At 41.8% G+C, this 25,153-nt stretch overlaps 2 protein-coding genes across 2 annotated transcripts; one reads left to right on the forward strand and one right to left on the reverse strand.

Moving 5' to 3' along the window:
* Positions 1-554: 554 nt before the first annotated feature.
* On the reverse strand, positions 555-2,688 carry LOC124479686 (trypsin-like). Its single transcript, XM_047038548.1, has 5 exons — positions 2,581-2,688; positions 2,195-2,351; positions 1,499-1,761; positions 905-1,041; positions 555-724 (listed from the first exon to the last, which is right to left on the reverse strand). The coding sequence occupies exons 1-5, from the start codon at positions 2,618-2,620 to the stop codon at positions 575-577; spliced, it is 747 nt and encodes a 248-aa protein (XP_046894504.1). The 5' UTR covers positions 2,621-2,688; the 3' UTR covers positions 555-574.
* Positions 2,689-12,076: 9,388 nt separating this feature from the next.
* On the forward strand, positions 12,077-14,879 carry fpr1 (formyl peptide receptor 1). Its single transcript, XM_047038425.1, has 2 exons — positions 12,077-12,173; positions 13,120-14,879. Exon 2 carries the CDS (start codon positions 13,126-13,128, stop codon positions 14,266-14,268), a length of 1,143 nt encoding a protein of 380 aa, XP_046894381.1. The 5' UTR covers positions 12,077-12,173; positions 13,120-13,125; the 3' UTR covers positions 14,269-14,879.
* Positions 14,880-25,153: the final 10,274 nt, after the last annotated feature.

Raw genomic sequence — 25,153 nt, forward strand, 5'->3', positions numbered from 1 at the left:
GTGTCCTTGTTTTACATAAGAAAACCTTGTATAATGCTACCTGGTTCAAGCATCACTGGGATGCAGCAAAAATCATTACACAGTTTCAGTTGCCCCTGATAGCCTTTCTGTCCTTTGACTGTCCACTGGTTCGGGTCCACACCCCTAGCCACAGTTTTGAACGATCCCCGGGTCCTGGTGACCCAAATAGCAGTCACCAACCCGCAGGTTCAACAGAGCCTTGGGCTGGTCTACATGATGTCATTGTGAAGGGTGTGGTAGTTGATGTATTTAAGATGGTGGCTTGGCTGCCCTGCTTGGACAAGTTGGGAATTCTGCAGTCTTCTTTTCCGTCAGAAAGGTCTTAGATTAAGTTTGAGTTGGGCCTTATCTTCAAGGCTTTTTCAACTGTTTCTGGAGTCTTTGCATGGTGCATAAACCCTATTTGAACCCTATGTTTTCTGTATTTCTGTAGATAGTTTTGTAACCAGCAGAGGGAGTCAGAGATACACGTGAGACGACAACATTCTGCATCATTGAGCTTTATTGTGAGATCACCCATAGGTCTCCTCAAATCTGGACCAATGAGGGCTGTCTAGCTTGATGCCATTGTGTTCTTGATCCAGGAGACGTAGTTACACACTTTGGTGTAGACTCCAGGCTTCTTCTTCAGAGCACAGCCATGCCCCCAGGACACAACCCCCTGCAGCTGCCCATCACACACCATGGGACCACCAGAGTCGCCCTGGGAGGGTAGGGAGACAGGGATGAGAAGGAGATGAAGCACAGACACAAAGGGAGAGAGAACTGGTTGGTGGGGGGGAAGTCATTTCAAATGTCTAATTTGAGTGACGGCTTGATAAATACAGCTGAGCGTAAGAATTACAAACTCATTCAGTTTCTGGGTGATGATGGTGTATGTTACCTGACAGGAGTCCTTGCCTCCCTCCAGGAAGCCCGCACAGATCATGTTCTCCGTGATCTGGAAAGGATAAGCGTTGAAGCAGGTGTCATCACTCAGCAGGGGGGCTTCCAGACACTGTAGGGTGTGGGGGTACCTCGCTTACACAAGAAACATGAAATACATTGTTACAAGATGCAGAAAGAGATTATTGAGAGAGTATTGTCTTCATAAAAAATAGAGCATGGTACTGATATTTTGTTTGATTGAGAGATGTTGGTCCGAGTTCTCAAGAAAAGCAGTTTAGAGACACTGTCGACTAATCAGGCCGTTACAGATGGGTAATTTCGATAAAGGATAATAGACATAATAGCTGCTCGATGCGTTGTCTGTGTATGAAGAGGCAGACAACATAGGTATATGTTGTCAGCTATAGATACAGACCATGTATGGTTGTTTATTTGTTTGTTTGATGTCCTTTTAATGGAAGTCTACAGTCCACGTATTCTGTTCTTTACCCGAAATTGTCTTTCAAAGGACATTAAACATCTAAGTAGATGTTAGAAAGATAACAACAACAGCAAAAAAACACCAAAAAAACTCGCTGGTCCCACTCACAGCCCTCATTGCTGGGGCGGAGGCTCCCCCAGCCAGAGATCTGGCAGGTTGACCCATCAGCAGCACACTGAGTGGGGAGGCTGGCAGACTGAACGTAGCTGTTGAGGGTGGCGGGGCGGCTCAGTTTGATCAGCATGATGTCATTGTCCTGGGTACGGGAGCTGTAGTCTGGGTGACGGATGAAGCTGCCGGACATGATGTGCTGCTCTGTGCCTTCAGCCTCCCAGATGTTGTGCTCCCCCAGGCGGACCTCTACGGGAGATCTGGGGGGGGGGGGGGGGGTGAAGGTGTAGGGTAGAGGAAGATGGAGGATGGAGAACATGGGAAGGGAAAGATGTCTCTGCGTTATCACTGGCTTGACAGCCTGCAACATGTTGGCCTGGCTTACCTCAATTTCCTTTAAACAGACTACTCATTTCTCAGTCACATCTTTCAAGAAAAGACCATGGCAAATCTTTTTCCAGATATCATCAATTTTTTTATCATTTATTTATTACTTTATTTAAATCTTGACTTTTATTATCATTAAATCAATTACCGGAAGAGTAAAATTCTAAAATACAATAGTGAAAGATGATCATGTTTCTCAAGTGATTGTCGGTACATCTTGTTCTAAAGCTAACAAGCCTGTCTTTATCTGTCTTTTAGCCTGGCTTGATCTTCATCAAGCCTGTCTTTATCTGTTGGGTTTCTTACTTTTGGTAGCAGTGTGCAGCGGAGAGTACCCATTCACTGGAGAGGAGAGTCCCCCCGCAGAAATTGGACCCTGAGAACAAGGACACCTGGTAGGGTACCGAGTGCTTCTCGCACTCGTACCCTCCTACGATCCTGTCATCTAGGGGAGTGGAGTAAACTGAGGAAAGAAATGGAAAGTAAATAGGAGAATCTAATCAAGGAAGGTGATACGACGCAGCTTTCACAATGTTTGTTCTTATTTTTGTTTTTGTCCCATGTAATAAAGCAGTAGTATATAACTATTTGTTGTGTCTTTAATGCATCAGCTTTTACGATTAGAAATGTTACAATTAGATTTTTTTTCATTCTTTTTTTTTTGTTGTAACTAGAACAATTTTCTACTGTACCTGCCCCTGTAGAGATAACTAGAAGAAGTAGAATATTCATGCTTTTCTTCCTCTGTGTATCAGGATGCAGCGCTGCAACTGTGGCTTCTGTTGTAGCCTGCAGGATCGGACTATGTTTCTGCTTTCCTTTCACTGACTTATATTAGTTATTTTATCTCACCTTTCTCAAGGTCCTCCACAGTCCCAGATCCAAAAACACATGTTGTATTAACCCTTGAATGTCCTGAAAACCACAGATTAAATTATTGTTGATCATTTTATTTATGTAGCAGATGCTTTTGCCCAAAGTGACATGCTAACAGTATAAATAGAAAGTGCAGCAGAAAATCAAGAATCAGAAGTACAGATCTAACACTATTTTCTTTTAATAAAATATGACCATACACACATTGACAGAGTCATGAATGAAATGGAAAATCTACAAGGGGGCACACTGGATAAGTTCAGAAATGAGTTTGAAATACACATGAAAAATAAAACAGTTGCAAATTAATATCTTCAGATTTGTAACACTTTCTGTGGGAGTTGCTGATATCAGGTCCACATGACTGAACATGTGAATGTGTAGAAGAAGACAGCTGTGGGCCTGTAATGGCAACTTAGTATTTGAGGTTGCACATTGAGATGCGTAATGGCATATTAAGTTGAGTAATCCCTCAAAATATACCACGAGCAGAAGTGACTGATGATGAATGACAACATCTGAGAGGTCCTTCTCAATCTGCTCTCTATTTCAGTAGAGGACAAAAAATATATTTATGAAATATTTTTAGTGTTAGTAGGCTACCTGCGTAAAAGTCTAGTAACTCAATCAACATCCGCCATCAAATGTTCTGTGCTTGTAAGAGACTGAGGGCCTCATGTAACAACGCTTTTGTGGCCACTTCAAGTGTGTTTGTTTCGCAATTTGCGCGTAGAAGCATGGAGGTATGTACAAACAGGGCCGGCGCAAGTACCTTCGCCTCCCTAGGCAACAAAAAAAAACAGCACCCCCCCCCCCCCCCCCCCCCCCCCCCCCCCCCCCAAAATCGGAGAGACGCCGCCCCACCCAGCCTCGGCGCCCTCTGCTGGTGGTGTGTGACGGTAAATTAATGGACGCACTTCGGTATTTGGCGCCCTTCTCTTCATGGCGCCCTAGGCGGCTGGCTAGTCTGCCTATAGCAAACAACGGCCCTGTGTATAAACATGCCGCACTTAGGGTTAAGCGCAGTCTGCCTGTCGCGGGAACTGAAAATGGCAAATTGCGCTTTTCCGAGTCATGCATTCACGGGAGGGTCAAGGGGAAAGTGGGAGTTCCCTCCCATAAAGAGATGGGAGGAGATGCGTAAAGTGGGCCTAATTATGTATTCCGCGGTACGCACAGAAACCGCCCGTGAAAGCGTGCTTCCATTTTGCGGTGAAAATTAACCACCTTTTAAAAGCAGGCGTAAACAAGGATGCGCATATCCCTCCTGGTGAAATGGCAGCCGTAACCCGAGCAAGACGAAGACAATGGGCCAAATAATTTTTGCCACAAGGATCACACTTTTGGAGTTGAGTGAACACGAAATCATCGGGAAGAAATCAAAGATTACATCGAATCTCCAACTCAGCGTTCACATTCCATTCCAGAAGTTGTTAAACTCCTCACTACATTACAAATATTGGCATCAGGATCATTTCAAATAATCATAGCTGTTTTGACTTTGGTGGTTGATCCATGATAGAAAGAGAGAAAGAGGCCCATTCAATTACGCGTTTAAATGCACGCAATGTACGGTATAGTGGGCGGAGAAAGGCGCTGGTACCCGATGACCTGCAGGTTTCGTAAATACGACGTAAACTGAAGTATCACAGCGTGCGCAATCTTGCCCATGGCGATAATAACGCTACATTTGCGAATGTACGTACATGAGGCCCTGAGAGTATTAAAGAGTTTGTGTTGGTAATGTGATTGTAAAAAAAAATGCCTTTGGTTTCATGATTGTATTCTACTTTCCTGAAAAAGAGTAAGAATGAAGAGGATTGCTTTGAAGGGGTTTCGTTACTTCTTACTTTCATATGTGCCCTGTGATCCAGAATAAAGGAAACTTAGTTTTGACTTAGTTGTAAAACCAGAATTCCGACAAATATCTGACAAATATCTTGACCTTCATCGGCCGTCCAATTCTGTAATAGCGGTGGAAATTCTTAAAAATGTCTCAACCGACAGATGATCTATTTTGAGCCTGGCAAAGAAAAGTAGTTTAGGGAAACCGTAGCTTTGTCACCTTAGCTATTGTTGGCTTAGCTACTTGTTATAGTGATATTGTTAGATAAACTGATTTAAAGCTACTAAAATATAATTATTTCCCCAAACTACTTTTCTGAGAAAAGGTTAAGATGCTTTTCTTATTTTCTCCAGACCATATCAACCATACATCTTTGCTAAGTCAAATGTTGTAGAAACACAGAGTTGCAGAGTGGGCCATGTTTGGGCCTAGGTGTTTATCAGCACCAGGCAGGAAAACTTTTAAATGTGAGGGTGCACAGACCCCAACCCTGTGATTATATGCACTTAAGACTTAAATATAATGCGTTCCCATCTAGCACAGACAAGTTCTGCAGACTTAATGTACTCCACGCTGCATATCTTAAGGATCTGGGGAGAAGAATGCTCCATTCATTTATTTCTAAAACTATTAAGAAACAGGCCGTAGCCTCCCTCTTCAGTTGAATTGAGTTGTGGTTTATAATTCGGAACTTACAAATGTGATTTAGCAATCCTGTAAGAATTCAGAACAACAACTTCCTTAAACATGCATGACAGTTACAGTGTGCAGTTGACAGTAACTGCGTGCAGTCAGCTGTTGTTGTGTTGTGCTTGTACTTTCTGCTGACCACATATTACTTAGTGGTACGGGTTCAAACCCCACCTATACTTCACTCACATTGTGTGTCTGAACCTTATCCTCCTGTCTAGTGAAGGAAGTATTACCGTAAATAACCCAACAATAAGGAGACAACAGCATGTCTCTTTAAGTAAAATAAAACCGATGTGTTTTGGTTAGTTTCTGGCAAGGTCCACTCGACCACAAACACACAAACAGCATCACAAACAGCGACAACCACAAGGTTGCCAAAACAGAAGAGTTTTGTAACATAAAAGTGTATTACAAAGTGTATTTTCCTGTCTAAAGGTACTTTTTCTGAGGTGTACATGTGTGCCAAAGCCTTATTTATGAAACTGTCATGGGAGCGAGGAGCATGCGGATGCACACGTTACACTGGACCATGTGCCAACCAGATGCCTGTTCTAGGGACCGATCAAAACAGTGCACAGTGAATCTGGTCCACGGACAGCGTCGTGAGGTAGTTAAATGTGGCACAGACGTCTTTTATTCAGACAGAGAGGTTATTGACCTTGACAGCAGGCCAGAGCCACTGCTAGAATTTCCCCCCAATAAATACAGACACGTCCACTTTCTCCCGACCGGCCCCTTACTATCCTTCTGTTGAGGGGGGGGGGACAACAACCCTGCTTCTCATCCCCATCCATGGCCTCAGCTGGGACCCTGCTCCAACACATTCAGTCACTGTCCCATCCCCCAAATTCTAAATATACACACTCTGCAGGCGGGGTCTGTCGCACACACGGCCCTGTGCCATGGATCTGCATGGCATGTGCAACACAGGCCTTGTTTACTGGCAGGCTGAGCCAAGCAGGATCACTCATATCCTTTAGGTCTGCACAGGGCCCCGGCACTGTGGTTGGAAAAGGGGACAAATATAAGGAAGTGGTTTAGGTTAGAGGGCCTCAGCTTTTTCTTCATGTGTGGGGTGACTGAGGGTAAATTCAGCAGAGCTGCATTTTGGTGGGAAGGCGGAGGTATAGTTGGTACCCATCTGACTTCAAAAAGCCAAAATTCCTGAACTCCCGCACCCATGACACAACGGTACGATTTCCAGGCAGCACCGCAACTGTATCAACAAACCATGCGGGTAGAAGATTCCCACTGTGTGTTTGTGCTCTGTCTTCATGACAAGCTCTATGAAAGATTCTGGAAGCTCCAAGCATTCTGCAACTCTGTTTTTACTTTGGCTGGAGTTGTCGAAAGGCAACAAGCCTACAATGTTTGTTCCTCAACAGCTCCAAAAGCACTGGGTGGATCAGAGTGAGCTATGTCATTAGTATTTCACTGCCCTAGAGCTAGACTCACAGTACATTCAGCCTGATCTCTACTGGTCTATGCCACACCCTTCCTCCAGCTGCAGAGAAGAATACACCCCCAACTCAGGGGTCACTCCCCAACACCCTACCTCACCCCTCATTCTCTCTCCAAAAAACACTATTCCTCTCAAACTCCCATTGGTTGTTTTACACACCCAAATTGGTATTTGTGCAGCACAGCCTAATTACAAGTTTGGTTGGCAAATCAAGAAGTATGGCAAAACTTGGTCTGTGAGAGCTTACCTCAAACTATAGCTTAGGGTTAGCTATTAATATACACTCTACACACCAGCATTTTGAACTGCCTTGCTTAAAAGCTACTCAGAATGGCAGGAGTACAATCAGTTTGAATAATACTTAACATGAAAAGAATCGCTAAACTGAAGGGGAAAAGAAAATAGCAACGACACTATTTATGCAGTCTAGACATCAATGGAGTAAGACACATCCTTCACTGCTACAATGTTTATCATTAAAAAAAAAACTTTGTACAGTTTTAACATAGCATTCCTATGGTGGGAAGAATCAACCTTCGATTTCCGTTATTTTAACTGTCCCTCCAGATGGAGAGATGTGCTTTTGGGTCTCTGTGTGTGAAATCAGAGTGTGAAGGTTCAGATTATGAATATTTATGCGTAAGAGAGAAAGGAAATGTTAACAGACATATGACTCTCCCCACATCCAAACGGTAATGAAGTTGGTCCCAAAGCGGGACTGCACTGCAGTATATCTCACTCAGTGATGTGCACACACACACACACACACTTGAGGCTTTAATTCTCTTCCCCCTCACATCTGGTGCATTGGCAGGACAGTGGAGTTCTTGCATGATACGAATTCCACAAGGACCGAGGGCTGGACCAAACGTAAGTGCTCATTTTGTGAAAAGATAGGTGTGATGTTCTGTAGCTTTTAGGTCTGACAGATAGGTCTAGAGTGAGTTGGATAGTTGACAAAGATAACACTCCTACAACTTGTTATTACTCGCAGTATGCTGTCATGGGTAGACATGAAGAGTCAATGTAGCTCCACGGTTTGTGCACTAAGTCAATAATTCATGTTTAAAAGACATCAATATTACTTAATTATTTTTACAAGAATGCCAGCACATAGAAACGTAACCAAAGTTCAGTAATAAAAACAGAGTGAAAGAAAACATTTCCTGTCCTGCCTGGTTTAGGAGTCACAGAAACTTGATTCATTTAAACGTTCTGCTTGTGCACATCCTGACCACGCTAAACAAGTTCCATCTGCCAACCCAGCTAAAAAACACCCTGGACAGAATTCAGCCGAGAAATAACCCCACAAGGCATCGTCCAGACCCTCCCACGTCTGCCTCTCCTAGATGCACAGCATGCCTGTGAGGTGTGGGTGGACGGAGGAACGGCGGTGGACAACACGTGGGAGGAAACAGAACCATTTGGATGTTGATTCTAGGTTCTCTCTGCTTCCGCCCCTCTGAACCGTGAGAGTGTGCGCTGGGGAAGGGCTGTGTGCTCAGAGGGCAGATTTCTACGATCTCAGCAACAAACCTTCACCCACCTCTCATATCGACAGCTTGCACTGATTAGGTACTTCCCTTGTTACTTGCCCAAACGATTATGTTCGGGGTTTGGTAGATGGAGGTGGATACATGAACACTAGAACAATACACCACAGGCCCAATCCACAGAGGCTGTCACTGTGTGGGTGTGCAACTATAAATCATAGATCCCACATTTAGTCCCAGCATGATCACTGTAAGAGCTTCAAACTCCAGCATCAGAGTGCTCATGGACTGAAATTAAAGTACAGTTGACCTCATTTAAATATCACAAATCCTATTAAAAGCATTGAAGAGGACATCGTCATCACATGTCATATACAATCATACAAAACATGTCTGTCTTGTAGACTGGTTTATTGATATTGCTTAAACATTAACATGACACAGGAGCAGTGAATGCAATGTGCTGCATATGGGAAATATCCTATTTCACCATGTTTAGTAAAAACGCAATGCATGCGTAGTTCCCCATCAATTAATAACCCCAAGTAACTGAGTTAGTTGTGTAATAAACCTCCAAAATGTCAACAGCAGGAAACATCCAACAGGCACACAGGACATCCTCTTGTCAAATTGCAAAAGTATTTTTGCCGTTTGGGTTGAAATACTAAAAGATAGTAAAGCTGTGACTCTTTCCGGGTTAGGTGTGATAACTATTCTGAGACGTAAAATGTGTCTGAATTTTTTTTTCTAGAATTGATTAATTCACTGAAATGTATAGTTAGTTTTCTAGTGGTCAGGGACATTTGTTTATTATTGGGGAAAACCACTTCCAAACTGTGGTTGTGACCATGGGCTAAAAGGAACAGATGAAAGTGGACCCAGTCTGTTGAATGTTTTACTTGTCAGAAATAATGTGTAACTTTACCAAAGCACAGTGGGTGACATGGGTCAGTTTAACAGAGATACATCACAGGGTTTGGCATGCCATATTGTTAGACCCTAACCCTAACCCTAACCCTAAGTATGCAAACTGTGCTCAGGGCTGCCAACTCATTGGCATTTGCCGTGAGACACGCACATTTCAACCAGTTTACACGCTCTTACGCCACACATTGTATTTCTCACGCTGAGAAGGCAACGCCAACTAAGTAGTTCTGCTAGCGTTGTAATGGACAAGGCGCACCTATACCTTTCACAGACAGATGGAATTCATCCATTTAGGCAGGGGCGCAATAAGTGGGTATGAGCTATATGCGGCGCATAGGGGCGCAGCACCATGGGGGCGCCAGAAGCGATCGTGAAAAATAATAAATGTAAAAAAAGAAATTGTGTATTTTCAATATTTAGCTTCTGTTGTGCGTTTCTGCATTTCCTCTATGTTATATAACATTTTAGAGGACTAACAGGCTAGAGTAGGCGCCCTGCTATCTCATAAGACTCCGTCATAGAATTTTGAAATAGAAGAGGGAAAGGGGGCGCCGTGAGCGCTGAGCGAAGATGGATAAAGCAAAAAAGCTGTTGGGGGCGAAACATAGAAGAAGAAAGAGGGAAAGGGAGGTGACATGTCGAGGGATGCAACAGCAATTAAATACGTGGATGGTGAAAGGGTTAGGGTTAGGATGGTGAAAGGCAAAAGGTAGGATTTAAAATGTCACGTCTGTGCTTGAAGGCTGCAGCTAATTCATGTTAACAGCTATAGCGTTTGCTAACACTGGGAATGTAGCAGCCATTCAGTATATATAATAGTATATAATATACCAGTCAGTACACGTTGTATGTCTATTGCTATAAGAATCACCATACGACTAGTTTAGCACATTTGACATTCTATTTCTGAATCAGAGCAGTTTACTTTAAGGCTGCTTAGCTAGAAACCAGTATTCTCTTTAAACCATGGCCGCCGCCGTCAGTAGGCTATTGCCAGTATTGCCATGACAAAACTACTTCTCAATCCAGTATTGCCTGGCAATACTACTTTCTTGCAGACCTTATGGCGTTTATGTAATTTAGAACACCAAAATAACTGTAATGAAAATCAAATTTGATGTTGTGAAGAATTAGATCTGTTGCGATACATGAAGACATTCGACTTTTGAAGGCGATAGATTTGAGCGCATGTGCACGACTACAGTGGCAGTGCTTTGGATCCTTTTTCCCGGGGGACTTGCCCCAGTATAAATCTGCTGTGCCCAAGTAAAATCTCAAATTTGAGTTTTAACAATTTACTTTTATAATCAGTGTATTCATTTAGATTGATAGTACAGAAACTGTATCCCAATCAACGCTTGTGAAATCAACAGTTTAACCGAAATCACAAACTGATTCGTGCCCACAGAATTTAACTGCAGCGGCACAGAAGCCCAGGTATCGACAAGCAAGTCAGAATTAATTGAGGTATGCAAAAAAATACAACCAAAAAAAATATATAGTTTTCAAGTAATAGTCCTAACCGATCATCTTATTTAGACTTAAACATAGGTAATAACAACATGAGTGATCAAAAACATATTTGCACTCTATCAAACTTGCGCAGCTGAACTGTAGGTTATAGTGGGGTTAAGAAAGGGAAAGTTTCTATAGCTTTGTGTTGCACTCTTCTTGTACGCAGCAAGCTTGGAAGAAGAAAAACAAATTATATGACTAATAAAGCAGAAGCAGAAGCAAAAGAAGCAGAAGGGATTTTATTCGCCATGAATGTTTGCCCAAACAAGGAATTTACTTTGGCAGGGAGGTACATACATTAAACATATAGGAATATTGGAACTTAAATATGTGGACTAACTATACAAAAGGAGCAAAGTCTAGCTAATACTAAGGGGGGTCTAGCTAATACTAAGGGGAATAAAAAATATATATATACTGTATATATAAAATATAAGTAGCCATAATTTACAATCTAACCTAAAAATAAAGATAGTGCAAACGATACAATGAGGGGAATTGCCCCAGTAGAGCCAACAACGCCCATTTTACATTGCATGAATATGATCCTTGCACACAACATACAATAAATACAGTAGAAATATAGGTAACTTAATGATTCCCCATATTGTGTCTGACGATAAAGTTTGGCAATACTACTTTTACACTGTACTTTTACTCTGTGCCAAGTTGTGCGTGCAGATATCATGACCATGTCAGTCCAATTAAGGATCGCAGTGGCAGTGATGGGAATAACTTGCCATTTCAAACTGACGACACAAAAGTATTGACATAGGCTATGCTCTGACTTTTATTTCATGTTGTGCGGTACACAGAGACATGAAACAAAATGTTGATTAAGATGTTGATCCAAACAGTCAACAGAGGCCAATTACACTTGACCACAAACAAACATGAGCTCACTCTTGTAGAATGGAAAACACATTACTGTCAGGACATTCGATTGAGGCAGGGTGGCGTGGTTGGTGGCTTCACACAACCCAACATTTTTCCATTGCTCACCTTATTTCACTTGTGTGCGTTCCCTGACAGATTCTAATGTGTCAGACGTTCATGAGAATTTCACTACACAATATCAAAAGTAGAACAAGATCACCGGTGTTTTCAATGTGCACGTGTAGGCATCATGTTCTGTATGGAAAAACATTAATTCAACATTTGGCTGCTTTGGTAAACCTTTTACTTCTCAAACTGATGGTCACCAAAAAAAGTAATTGCTGATACTAATTTATTTCCATCACGCAATCTTAAGCAATTGCGTGAAGTCCAAAGCGGCCAGTTGAGCTATCTGTGGTGTTCTTCAAGGTACTTGTTTATTTTTTTACTTCAAACCTTTATTGAGAATCTATGACGTCACATACTTCAAGGAGGTACTAGAAAGTCTGCGCTCCGACTTCTGTCTCAATCTGGGTTTCGCACCATTGACACATCTTCTTCGCTCTCCTGCTCTGACTGGAATACACCCTGACCAAGGTATGCTTTTTAGATTGAGAAAATAACAGGTACTTTTTTGGAGTAATTTCTGCCTTATCTAATTGAATACCCTACTGTTGAATCACTTGCGTTCAGTTATAGGCTAAAATCATTAAAAGAAAGACATCTAGGCTACGATTGTGTGTATCTTCATCATGTTACATTGTCTAATTTTGCACAAGGTTTAAAATATATATGCCTACTGACATGTTAACAAAAATGAATTGAGGTTGGATTCTATAGGACACGTTTTCTCCGATTTGAAGCTATAAAAACACAAATTGTGACAACCGTTACAACATAAGAATACTTAAGCAATTTAAAGTCCACGGTAGCAATGTTGATAAACCCCAAAATATGTAAAAGTGTCAATTTATGTAAATCACTTTCCAAAAGAAATCTTGCAATTCTCATAAATTCGTTCCGTGTTTATGCTTTTTTTCCTTTTAAACATTCTGCCCAGTCTGTACCGAGAAACATGTTTCAGCCATTTCAAACTTTAACGTTACTCAGAGCACCTGACCTGAACGGCATTCTTTACTGTTGAGGATGTAGGATTGAGTCAAATGTCCATCGAAATTCTTTCCTTCTGTAACCAAAACGCTTAGGTGAGGTTCTCCCTGTGACAGTCGTCCAAGAATTAATAAACAATCAAAGAGCGTGCGTGACCTCTAGCGGCCATAAAAAGAGAAACAGGTTTTGTTGCGCAAAAGCACTTGAACATGCAAATGAACAGTAGATAGGAATGAGTAGCAAGCAATAAAAAAGTATGTAGCCTATTGATTAAGTTATATAAGATATGTCGTTTAGGAGATACACTTTTCCCTTGTCTTCCAATAAATGCTAAAGGTTGTATTATTTAATTACACATAAACAGCAGCAGACAGTAGTTATCACTGTTCCAAGCCATACAGTTGTCTTATATTTCTCTGTCTTTTTTGGACAGAAAACAATGATGGAAATCGTTGTGACCAGCACCCCACTTTACGACAACACCTGGATGAACACTCTTGAAAACATTTCATCTCCCGACAACCAAACATATGAGGAATATGAAGACGAGCTTGCGGACCTCAGGCACTCTCTCAACATCATGTCCCTCATCGTTTACTGCTTGGCCTTTGTGCTGGGCGTGCTTGGAAACGGAGTGGTCATCTGGGTAACAGGATTTAAGATGAAGAAGACAGTCAACACGGTATGGTTCCTCAATCTGGCTGTGGCTGACTTCCTCTTCACTGCCTTCCTTCCCCTGAGTGTGACTTACACTGCTATGGGCTTCCACTGGCCCTTTGGCAAGTTTATGTGCAAGCTCAACAGCACCGTCAGCTTCCTTAACATGTTTGCTAGTGTCTATATACTGGTTGTGATCAGTGCGGACAGGTGCGTGTCTGTGGTGTGGCCAGTCTGGGCTCAGAACCACCGGAGTGTGCGCAAGGCATCCTGTGTGAGCCTAGGTATCTGGCTGCTGGCCCTGGTCCTCAGTGCACCTTACTTCGTGTTCAGGGACGTGGGTGCTTCCTACCACAACGAAGACATCGTCAACTGCTTCAACAACTTTGTCTTCTCCGATGACTACGAGACAACCGCGGTGGTGGAGCTGCGAGCATTCCGTCACCGAGCAATGACCATCACACGGTTCCTGCTGGGATTTGTGGTCCCCTTCTCCATCATTGTCTCCTGCTACGCCATCATCATCCACCGTCTGAAGAGAAACCGTACCCTGGCCAGCCACTCCGGCCGCACCTTCAAGATTATTGCAGCAGTCGTCACTGCCTTTTTCCTGTGCTGGGCCCCTTACCACATCTTCTCTCTCATAGAGATGGTGAATCATATGTCTGCTGATTTCAGTGACACTTTAGACCATGTGACCACCATCGGGATCCCAATAGCCACCAGTTTGGCTTTTCTCAACAGCTGTTTGAATCCTATGCTGTATGTGTTCATGGGTCAGGATTTCAAAGACAAGGTTCGCAAGTCCATCCTGAAGGTGCTGGAGAGTGCCTTTACTGAGGAAGTGTCTCGCTCAAACACTGTTACAAATTCAGGAATCACCAGTCGCAGCAAGGAGAAGTCTTTCTCCGATGCTGAGGTATAGAGGTTCATGGGAAGTTGAGGCAATTCTTTACGAACAATTGTACATTTACATACAGCTGGTTCGGAGGTTAGGTTTCAGGTTAAAACCCATGTCATCTGGAATGGAAACACTGAGCAAGATCAACATCTTGAGTTGATATCAACAAAATTGACTCGCAGAGTTTTGCGACAATATAATTCTGATAAATGTCATGATCCTTTACTTAGTGAATGTGAATGTTAAAGCAGGAGGGATAAGAATATATTAATCTTGTCAGTGTCATGTTTATGTCTACATTCAATAGTTTCTATTGTCCAACGTTGATATTCTAATAGTCTGTATTAACCATTTTCACATACAAAATGTTATAGAAATTTGTGTTTTTTACTTTGTCTGTTTTACATATTTTCTGTGTTTTTGTATATTGATTAACATACATCTCTATTCGTTGACATGTTTGACTGGCAATTTCTTTACACTTACAATACCACAAACCTTGCACCTTTACCAGGAGAAAAGGTAGATGTAGAACAATTCTAGGATCTCAATTCTATAATAAAAGCATTACCTCATTATCACTTATATCAGTTGACTTGACAGAATATGGAATAAAGAAGGTATCTAAACTATAATTCCAGGAATCTGTGTGTTTGTGTGTGTGTGTGCAGTAATAGACTCTTGGGGCATGACAAAGGACCCTCTACGGTGGCCCAGTGTGCAAGACAACGTGATGAACTGCCCTCTGGGTGCCCTTTCAGTGGAAAAGGCTGCTGTTATGAACTGCCCTTTATGCTACCCCTTGATGACAGTGTCACAAAGGGTGCCCTTTCCAGTAGAGAACATGTGATGGAGTGCTATAAGGTACTCCTACCGGTGAGAAAACATGGTACGCCGCCTGTGGATAAAATGTGATGTAGGTATATGCAATATAGGTGCCCTTACAATGGGATGAACTTGAGGTTCCTTTCTGATGAATGAATTGCATACTAAAAGAGAGAGAGAGATGAGAGCAGGATTAGAGAGTGCAAAGGGACAAATAATAGTTACGTTACAGTTTTTCACAATTGTTAACACGCAAAAGGCAAAACTTTGGCACAATTTTCACAACCTTAACGTCATGTACCAATTGCTTGACCCAATTTGGCACTACTTCACACTCCCTTATCTGCATTAGACTCTGACTTTCCTTGTTTACACACTGATGTCAATTACACATCACCTTGTTGTCAAAACACTACACACAATGTTCAGTTGTTGCACACACTTCTCAAGTAAAGTCTCAAAGCATCAACCTACAAAACACAACCATTCAAATCTCTAAACACTCAGGTCTGGTGAACAATTTGCGATCAGGACTGCAGCATAAAAAGGGCCTTGAGCCTCTGTTTTGTTTGGTGAACAATGGAGAACTTATAGAACATATCAACAACCAGAGAAGGAGAGGGCTAAGAGTGAGAGGAGGAAGAGGAGGACAAGGAAGAGGACAAGGAAGAGCAAGAGGACAAGGAAGAGGACAAGGAAGAGGAGGACAAGGAGGAGGAGGAGGAGGAAGAAGAGGACGACAAGAAGAAGGAGGTGGAGGAGGGGGAGGAAGAGGAGAAGAAGAAGGAGGTGGAGGAGAAAGAAGAAGGAGAACGGTGATCTCTAATGAGATTCGGGCCACCGTGGTTGACCATGTGCTCAACCATGGTTTGAGCATGAGGGAGGCTGGCCAGAGGGTCCAACCAAATCTCAGCCGCTTCACAGTTGCTGCCATCATTAGAACCTTTAGAATGGAGAACAGGTATGAATTATATTTGCCTTGTGTACTGAAATATTGCATATCAATAGAATACAGTGTGCTCACTGTATTTGTATTTTGCAGGACTGAAAGAGAACCACGACGTGGAAGAAGAACATGCACTTTCACAGCCGAACAGGAGACTGACATTGTGAAAATGGTTGTTGTGAAAACAACACTTTCACACTCCGACAGATACAAACCAGGATCCTGGCTGACCATGCCACATTCAGAAACATCCAGACCATCAGCCTCTGGAGTACACTGGACCGTGTTCTCCGCAGGAATGCCATGCGGATGAAACAAGTGTACAGGGTCCTATTCAACCGGAACACAGACCACATCAAGGAGTTACGGCAAGAGTTTGTGCTTCAGCACTGACACATGCATGTATTGCACCTGTAATACAATATTGTTCATTTTCTACAGTGTCTCACTGTACCCTACTGTGTTGACCCATCTGTGTCCATACTATAACTTGCATTATCATGCTGTCTGTTCCAGCAGATCCAGGAGCATGACAAAGCTAATGATCTATATGAATACATATTCATTGATGAGGTTGGATTCAACCTGGTGAAGAGGAGGCACCAGGGCAGAAATGTAATTGGCCAGTGCACCATTGTTGAAGTCCCTGCCGAGCGTGGTGTGAACATTACTTTGTGTGCTGCGATGGGTTGAGCAGGCCCGCCCTTCACCATTGCATGGTGCCATTCATTCTTCACAGGTCACACCCATCAAGTCAAAGTGAATGCCTCCTGTCCAATTAAAGTAGACCTACTTGGTTGGAACCAACTGTTGTGTACACATTTATATGCAAATTATAAACAAACAACAAGAAAAATTGTATGTAGACAGAGCCGCCCCTCTAACTGCATTCACTCTTATTTCCATAGCTACGGTGGTCTCAAGCTAGTATACTATCTTCAAGCACAGAAATGAAGGCAAATATACAAATCGTCACAAGCAGAACAGTTATTTTATTTCAAAGGGCATTTTTAGATTGTGTCTAACAGGGTAAGAATGCATTGATGTAAACTAAAACGTATTGTACATTGATGGATGTAAGGACAACAATTGTATTGTCACTACAATGGCCTTTTGCCATTGTTACACCTTTTATATCCAACAATTTACACCCCTGAACTTTAATGAAGTGCATTGAGGCAATCATTGAGCAAACCTTCCCTTTTTATTTATTAAAAAACATAATATTATTTTCTCATGTAACTTTGATTCAGTTTGGATTAAATGTAGCGTTAACTTGACCCAAAACATTACATTTAAATCTATTCAATTTTGCAAAAGGCCATTGTAGTGACGATACAATTGTTGTCCTTACATCCATCAATGTACAAACATTTTAGCCTACATCAATGCATTCATACCCTGTTACACACCATTTAAAAATGTCCTTTGAAAGAAAATTACTGTTCTGCTTGTGACTATTCGTATATTAGCCTACACTTCTGTGCTTAAAGTTAGCATACTAGCTTGAGATCACCATAGCTATGGGAATGAAAGTGAATTGAATTAGAGGGGCGGCTCTGTCTACATACAATTTTTCTTGTTGTTTGTTTATAATTTGCATATAAATGTGTACACAACAGTTGGTTCCAACCAAGTAGGTCTACTTTAATTGGACAGGAGGCATTCACTTTGACTTGATGGGTGTGACCTGTGAAGAATGAATGGCACCATGCAATGGTGAAGGGCTATAAACCAGGGTTGATTGTAAAACACATGTAGTAGGGCAGAATAGAGGAACTGCTTTGGTCCCTGGTTAGTCCCCCAAAATGTTGCAAAATCAGCAGAAAATAATAGATGGCATTACATCAAGGCCCAATTGGAGCAGAAGTCATAGGATATTTACAATTGTAGTAGGCCAATAGATCTGTTTTAAAAGTTCAGGGGTGTAATTTGTTGGATATGGGAGTCAGGTGGCTGAGTGGTTAGGAAATCGGGCTGGTAATCAGAAGGTTGCTGGTTCGATTTCCTGGCCGTACCAAATGACGTTGTGTCCTTGGGCAAGGCACTTCACCCTCCTTGCCTCGGGGGAATGTCCCTGTACTTACTGTAAGTCGCTCTGGATGAGAGCGTCTGCTAAATGACTAAATGTAAATGGGTATAAAAGGTGTAATACAGACAAAGGAAATCAGATTTTCCTGGGAACCCTCTCGTTGCTGCTTTTAGGACTTTGGAGAAGTTGAATTTGGACATAGAATATTATCAGAACTTAAAAGTATCCACAACAGTGCCTCTGTCAGTTGTGTGTCTATGTAAAATGCAAAGGTAGCCCACATGACCTCAACTTGCTTACTATGATTGCCTCAATGCACTTCATTAAAACGTACAACAGAGCTGAAAGCGATAATGTAGGTGGGGGGAGGGAGGGTTGAGAAGGGTTTCTTGCACGGGTGGGATTGTCTTTTTCAACTGATACCGTCTGGCGCTATTGTACGGTGGCCCACCGTAGCACAACACAACAACATTAGCGAAGCAAACAAAAGTTGAAAACACAACAACATTAACAAAAACAAAACATTTATAAAAACGTTGCATTTCAAAAAACAATCAACTACTTACAAAAGCACAACATTAAGTGACAACACAACAGCATTGGTTCACACCACCAACAACAGCCGAGAACACAACAGTATTAGCCGAGAACACAGTAGCATTAGCCGAGAACACAGTAGCATTAGCTGAGAACACAGTAGCATTAGCTGAGAACACAGTAGCATTAGCTGAGAACACAGTAGCATTAGCTGAGAAGTAGCCCCACCAGAGCCCCACCTTCACGATTAGCCTATGGCCTACTTCTGCGAATTGGAATCGGCAGAACACAGTTTGAAGCAGCAAGGCAGGGACCAATGAACTGAAGTGGAATAATATGTACTACGTTTTTTATCAATTTTCAAGTTAGAAACAGCACTGAAACTCAGAAAAGTGTGAGGCAAAGTGTTTTATTGGAAGTCAGAGTGACAGAGATTCCAACAAACGTGAGCAAGATCCCGGGGTCAGACTAGAATGTTTCTCCAGACCTTCGTCCGTATATATTTTCCCAATTATTTTATGAGGTTCTACCATTGGTACAATACGTGCTGGTCACAGAATACATTATGATTGTAGGTGCCTTTTTTACATAGAAAACTCTCGCACTTTTTTAGGCCTTCTCTGGCTTGAAGACCAGCTGCTAGGTTCTGGGCATAGGGCCATAACTATGCCTCCTGATAGCTGGGCCTTGTAGTTTTCTATGAAAGAAGCATATACACCAGTCTTCTCTCGCACTCAGTCCTTAATCCAGATCTTTACATTTTGGGCTTTATATCTTCTACGTTTAGTGGCAATAATAGTCAACAGCTTTGCATCTGGTTTTCAGTAATATAGCATATGCTAAAAAGATGATTAAAAGGTTCGTTTTCAATCATATAAATCCATAATCATTACCCATCCTCATAATTACAACGGTGTGATGTTTTTTCCACAACAGAACATAAAATACATTCTTAACACAAATGATATGCATTACAGGCACTGCCCCACCACTGGATATCACTGACACCTCCACCACACATATGTGAGGGACAAAGGGAGACAGAGAGAGAGAAAGAAGGAGAGAAAGAGGGAGAGACTGAGAGAGTGCAAGAAAGGGAGAGAGACTGACAGAGGGAGAGAGAAAAAGAGAGAGAGAGAGAGAGAGAGAGAGCGAGAGAGAGAGAGAGAGAGAGAGAGAGAGAGAGAGAGAGAGAGAGGAGAAAGGAGAAAGGAAGATACTCTCCCTTTACTCTTTCTTACACGCACACACACACACACACACACACACACACACACTGTCAGTGAAACATACTATCACACTCATAACACACTCTCACTCACACACTTAAGAACCCATAAACTCTCACTAAGACACACTCTCCATAACACACTCTCTGACACTCTCTAATACACAGTCTCTCCCTCTCACACACACACACTCAACTCAGACTTCTCAAACACACACTTTCAAAGACGCACACATGGAAACAACAGGCCTAAACAGGTTGTCGCCTGCGGTACAAACTTCACATATACATCTTTAGACTTCAATATTACTGTAATACTGTCTGATTCTCCAACATGGGTTGGTAGATTGTTCCAGAGAAAGGGGACTTTAGTGACAGCTTGCTTATCAGAACCACATCAATGATGGCCGATTAGCTGGAAGAGTTGTGGTAAGGCGTCACACAGGAAATAAAAGAGATATCAATTACAGAAGCTGCGGTTTCTGCCCTCAGGCCACTCCCCAGTCAGAAGTCTTCTACAGCCCAGCGGAGACCCAGTCTGAGAGAGAGATGGTTCCTGTCCTGATGCTGGTGGTCATGTTGTGGCAGAGGTGGCACCACTGGTCCAAAAGTGGTGGGGGACATATCGGGGGGGCTTTCTTCGGGACCTGTCTATATTTTCATGAAAAAGTCAACTTCTGTGTCCTATTTGTATTCTTTGTTGATTGACAATGGATAATTATAAAGATTCACATACATTTGAGTAACTTAGTAGAAACTTACACGCAAGGCATGTAAAAATTATAGTTACAGTACATGATTGTACAGTACATGCTTGATTTATGGCTGGATTTGTTTGTCTTTGGGTCATGTGATTCTACTAGGTTATGTGATTCTAATTCTCGCTAGCTAATAATGTCATGTAAGCTAGCTTTTCTAGTTAGCATGTAGTAGCTAAAAATGCATACTACTCTGCATGATCATTACCTTGTTTCTTTCCAATACAAGCAACGTTTTCGGTAACCACCTGCACTGACTCGTTTTGTAACCCTCATGCTGTCTTCGGGTCATTGTGACCCACAGCCATGTTGTGACAACTTTACCTTTACGTTAAAGGTCAGGGGTTGTTTCTGGACAGGACCTGACTGTCTCCTGCCTCTCCAGGTTCTTATGTGGGGTTGGAGGGAGGAGATGGTCGCTGTGCTGGCAGAGTGGAGATTAAACACTTGTTCTGAAGATAACCACGCCCCTCTCGTTTGCATGTGAGATCGGAAATAAATACAGCACAGAAATAAATGTGGTGTGGAAATACACGTGGAAATAAATGAGGTGCGTAAAAGTCTCAAAAAATAAATAAATGTGGCATTATGAAATAAAAGTCCCATGAAATAAATAAATGTTGTCTTTACAAAAACGTCATTTTGAAATAAATTAATGTATTTATTTATTGATGTCGGTAAATGGATTCAGCTATATAATTATATAATGCTATATTTATATATTTATTGCCATCTTTTTTTTATTTCAGAGTTTATTTCACAACCATATTTATGTATGTATGTGTTTATCTATTCATTTACCTATTTATTTATTTATTTATTTGTGACCAACTCGGCGTTCCATAATTACGTTGCTCTGATTGGTTGTAGGTCTATCCAATTGAGCGAAGAGGCATATGTTTTACGAATTTGGTTGAAACATGCCCCATAGTCACAGCCCAACGGAGAGTTATCAGACTCATATTCTGACTAGAATTATGAGTATGACAACGTCAGGCTAGAAGTGATCGGAATAACCTTGCCATTTCAAACTGACGACACAAAATTATTGACATATGCTCTAACTTTTATTTCATGTTGTGCGGTACACAGTCATGAAAAAAATTGCCAGATGTTGATTCAAACAGACAACAGAGGCCAATTACACTTGACCTCAAACAAACATGAGCTCACTCTTGTAGTAAGGAAAGCCATCCCCCAGTTGGGATGAGACTGGGTTGGCGTAATTACTCTCAGGCCATTCTATTGAGGCGGGGTGGCAGGGTTGGTGGCCCAAGATTTTTCCTGTAGTGCTCACCTTATTTCACTTGTGTACGTTCCCTGGCAGATTCTAATGTGACAAACGTTCATGAGAATTTCATTTCACAATATCAAAAGTAGAACAAGATCACCGGTGTTTTCAATGTGCACGTGTAGGATCATGTTCTGTATGAGAAAACATTGGTCTAATGGAGCAAGAGGCAATCATTTGATATTTGGCTGCTTTGGAAAACTATCTTTACCCTTTACTTCTCGAACCATGATGGTCACAAAAAAAAAGTAATTGCTGATGCTAATCTGTTTTTTCATCATGCAATCTTAAGTAGCCTAATAGCATGAAGTCCAAAGCGGTAAATTAGGCTACCTGTGGCCTTCTTCAAGCTACTTGGTGTTTTTTTCTTTTCTTGAGAGTCTATGACATCATCTACTTCGAGGAGGTACTAGAAAGTCTGCGGTCCGACTTCTGTCTCAATCTAGGTTTTGCACCATTGACACATCTTCTTCGCTCTCCTGCTCTGACTGGAATACACCCTGACCAAGGTATGCTTTTTAAATGTAGAAAATAACAGGGTTCGTTTTTGGAGTATTTTCTGCATTGTCAGATTATTTAATTTAAATACCCTACTGTTGAATCACTTGCATTCAGTCATAAAGTCATTAGAGGAAAGACATAAAGGCTACGATTGTGTGTATCTTTATCATGTTACCTTGTCTGATATTACACAAGGTTTAAAATATATACTGATGTATAAACTAAAATGGATTGCTATGTGGTTGTACTAGCAGTGGTTCCCTAACTTTTCTGGTTCACGGCACCCCTAAACATATCTCTCTCCATCCACGGCACCCCTGTTTTTTACTTTTTACTCTCAACCTCCTTTGTGTCATATTTGTACTTTATGCCATTTGATTTAACCTTGTGATATGTTGAATAGGCTATAATTGCTTTTACAGAATTATAGGCATCACATTGAGAAAGTGGGGTTTATCTCATTTTTGTTATATTCAAATGAACCACTCTCTTTAATTCAACTCATTTAATAGAACTTTTGAATAAATAGTGAACAGAATATGAACAGACAACGTCTGTCCCTGTCACAACTATATCACTGTCACCCTGAATATCTCATCTCCGGTAACTTGTTCAATGCAACATGTAACTTGTTCAACTACATGCTCCTATGGTTCTTCCCTTTGGGACTTATTTCGTTTTCACAATGTATGCTTCATGTTTTGGCTACCCGCAATGCTTGGGACTATCTCGTTGTTATGATCAGTGACCTATGCACTTTTGTAAAACTCTATTTTGGAAGTCGCTTTGGATAAACACGTCTGAATGCATAAATATAATGTAATGTAATGGTAGCATTGTTGTCCAGTTCTTTGCCAACTAAAAAGTTATCTGGAAATGTGTCCATTGTCCTCATCCACGTATCTCACGTTAACGATCAGCTGGCAAAGGCCACTAGCATCAGGGGACTCGTCTATTTGAAGCACCAATTTCCACCTTAGCCGTAGTTTCTCATTCAGTATACAGATTCCATGTCCTCCGACATATCATCAATGCGACGTTTGATCGTGTTATCAGAGAGGGGGATTTTTTCTTTTGCAGCATCTGGCCCTAGCATTACCTCATCCATGTTTTGGCAGGCTGGTAATATGAGCGACTCTGCTAAAGTGTGGTTTTTAAAATTTAGCAAACAACTCGTCAACTAAAAAAAACAAGCCTTTTGTGCCTTCTCAACGCGCACGGTAGAAAGCATACGTTCGCTCTGTGTGGTATTCTGTGTTTTAAGTCTTTTAAAATATTCAATGTCTTTGTTCTGGTGTGCCGGGTGCTTGGTCTCCAGGTGCCTTGCCAATTTGCTAGGCACCATGGCTGCATTAGCCGACGTCTCCCTGAGGGCAGACCAGGCATACTGGTGTGGGGCACGTTCCCACTGACACTTTAGACCATGTGACCACCATCGGGATCCCAATAGCCATCGACTTGGTTTTTCTCAACAGCTGTTTGAATCCTCTGCTGTATGTGTTCATGGGTCAGGATTTCAAAGACAAGGTTTGCAAGTCCATCCCGAAGGTGCTGGATAGAGCCTTTAATGAGTAAGTGTCTCGCTCAAACACTGTTACAAATTCAGGAATCACCAGTCGCAGCCAGAAGTCTTTCTCCGAAGCTGAAGTATAGAGGTTCATTAAGCACTGAGCAAGATCAACATCTGGAGTTGATATCAACAAAATTGACTTGTAGAAATCCGTTAAATGTCATGATTCTTTAATAAGTGAATGTGAATGTTAAAGCAGGAGGTATAAGAATATATTAATCTTGTCAGTGTCCTGTTTATATGTCCACTTTCAATAGTTTCTATTGTACAACGTTGAGATTCTAATAGTCTGTATTAACCATTTTTACATACAAAATTTGTTAGTGTTTTTTACTTTGTCTGTTTTAAATATTTTCTGTGTTTTTTTCATGTTGAATAACATACATTTCTATTCATTGACATGTTTAACTGGCAATTTCGTGACACTTACAAACCTTGTACCTTTACAAGGAGAAAAGGTAGATGTAGAACATCATTAAAATAATCTCAATTCTATAATGAAAGCCTTACCTCATTATCACTTACATCAGTTGACTTGACAGTACGGAATCTAAACTATAATTTCAGGATGCTATGTGTTTGAGTGTGTGTGTGCAGTAATAGACTCTTGGGGCATGACAAAGGGCCCTCTACGGTGGCCCAGTGTGCAAGAAAACGTGATGAAGTCCCCTCTGGGTGCCCTTCCAGTGGAAAAGGCTGCTGTTATGAACTGCCCTTTATGCTACCCCTTGATGACAGTGTCACAAAGGGTGCCCTTTCCAGTACAGAAAATGTGATGGAGTGCTATAGGGTACTCCTACCGGTGAGAAAACATGGCACACCGCCTGTGGATAAAATGTGATGTGGTGCAATATAGGTGCCCTTACAATGGGATGAACTTGAGGTTCCTTTCTGATGAATGAATTGCATACTAAAAGAGAGAGAGAGAGATGAGAGCAGGATTAGAAAGTGCAAAGGGACAAATTATAGTTATGTTAATAGTGTCAGGTCCCCACCGGTTAAGTGTGAACTAGTGCAGCAGTTCAGTCTTAAGAATGACTACGAAAAAAGGGGTTTTGATGGTCACCCTAAACACTAAGACGGCTCCAGCCCCCTAGATTGGAACATGAAGTCTGTTCCAGAAAAGGGAGACTCAATGAGAATGCCCTGCCCCCCCCCCCCCCCCCCCCCCCCCCCCCCCCCCCCCCCCCCCTCGTCTTCAACTAGCAACACACAGAAGGC

Source organism: Hypomesus transpacificus, chromosome 2, assembly GCF_021917145.1.
Source record: "Hypomesus transpacificus isolate Combined female chromosome 2, fHypTra1, whole genome shotgun sequence".
Lineage (NCBI taxonomy): Eukaryota > Metazoa > Chordata > Actinopteri > Osmeriformes > Osmeridae > Hypomesus > Hypomesus transpacificus.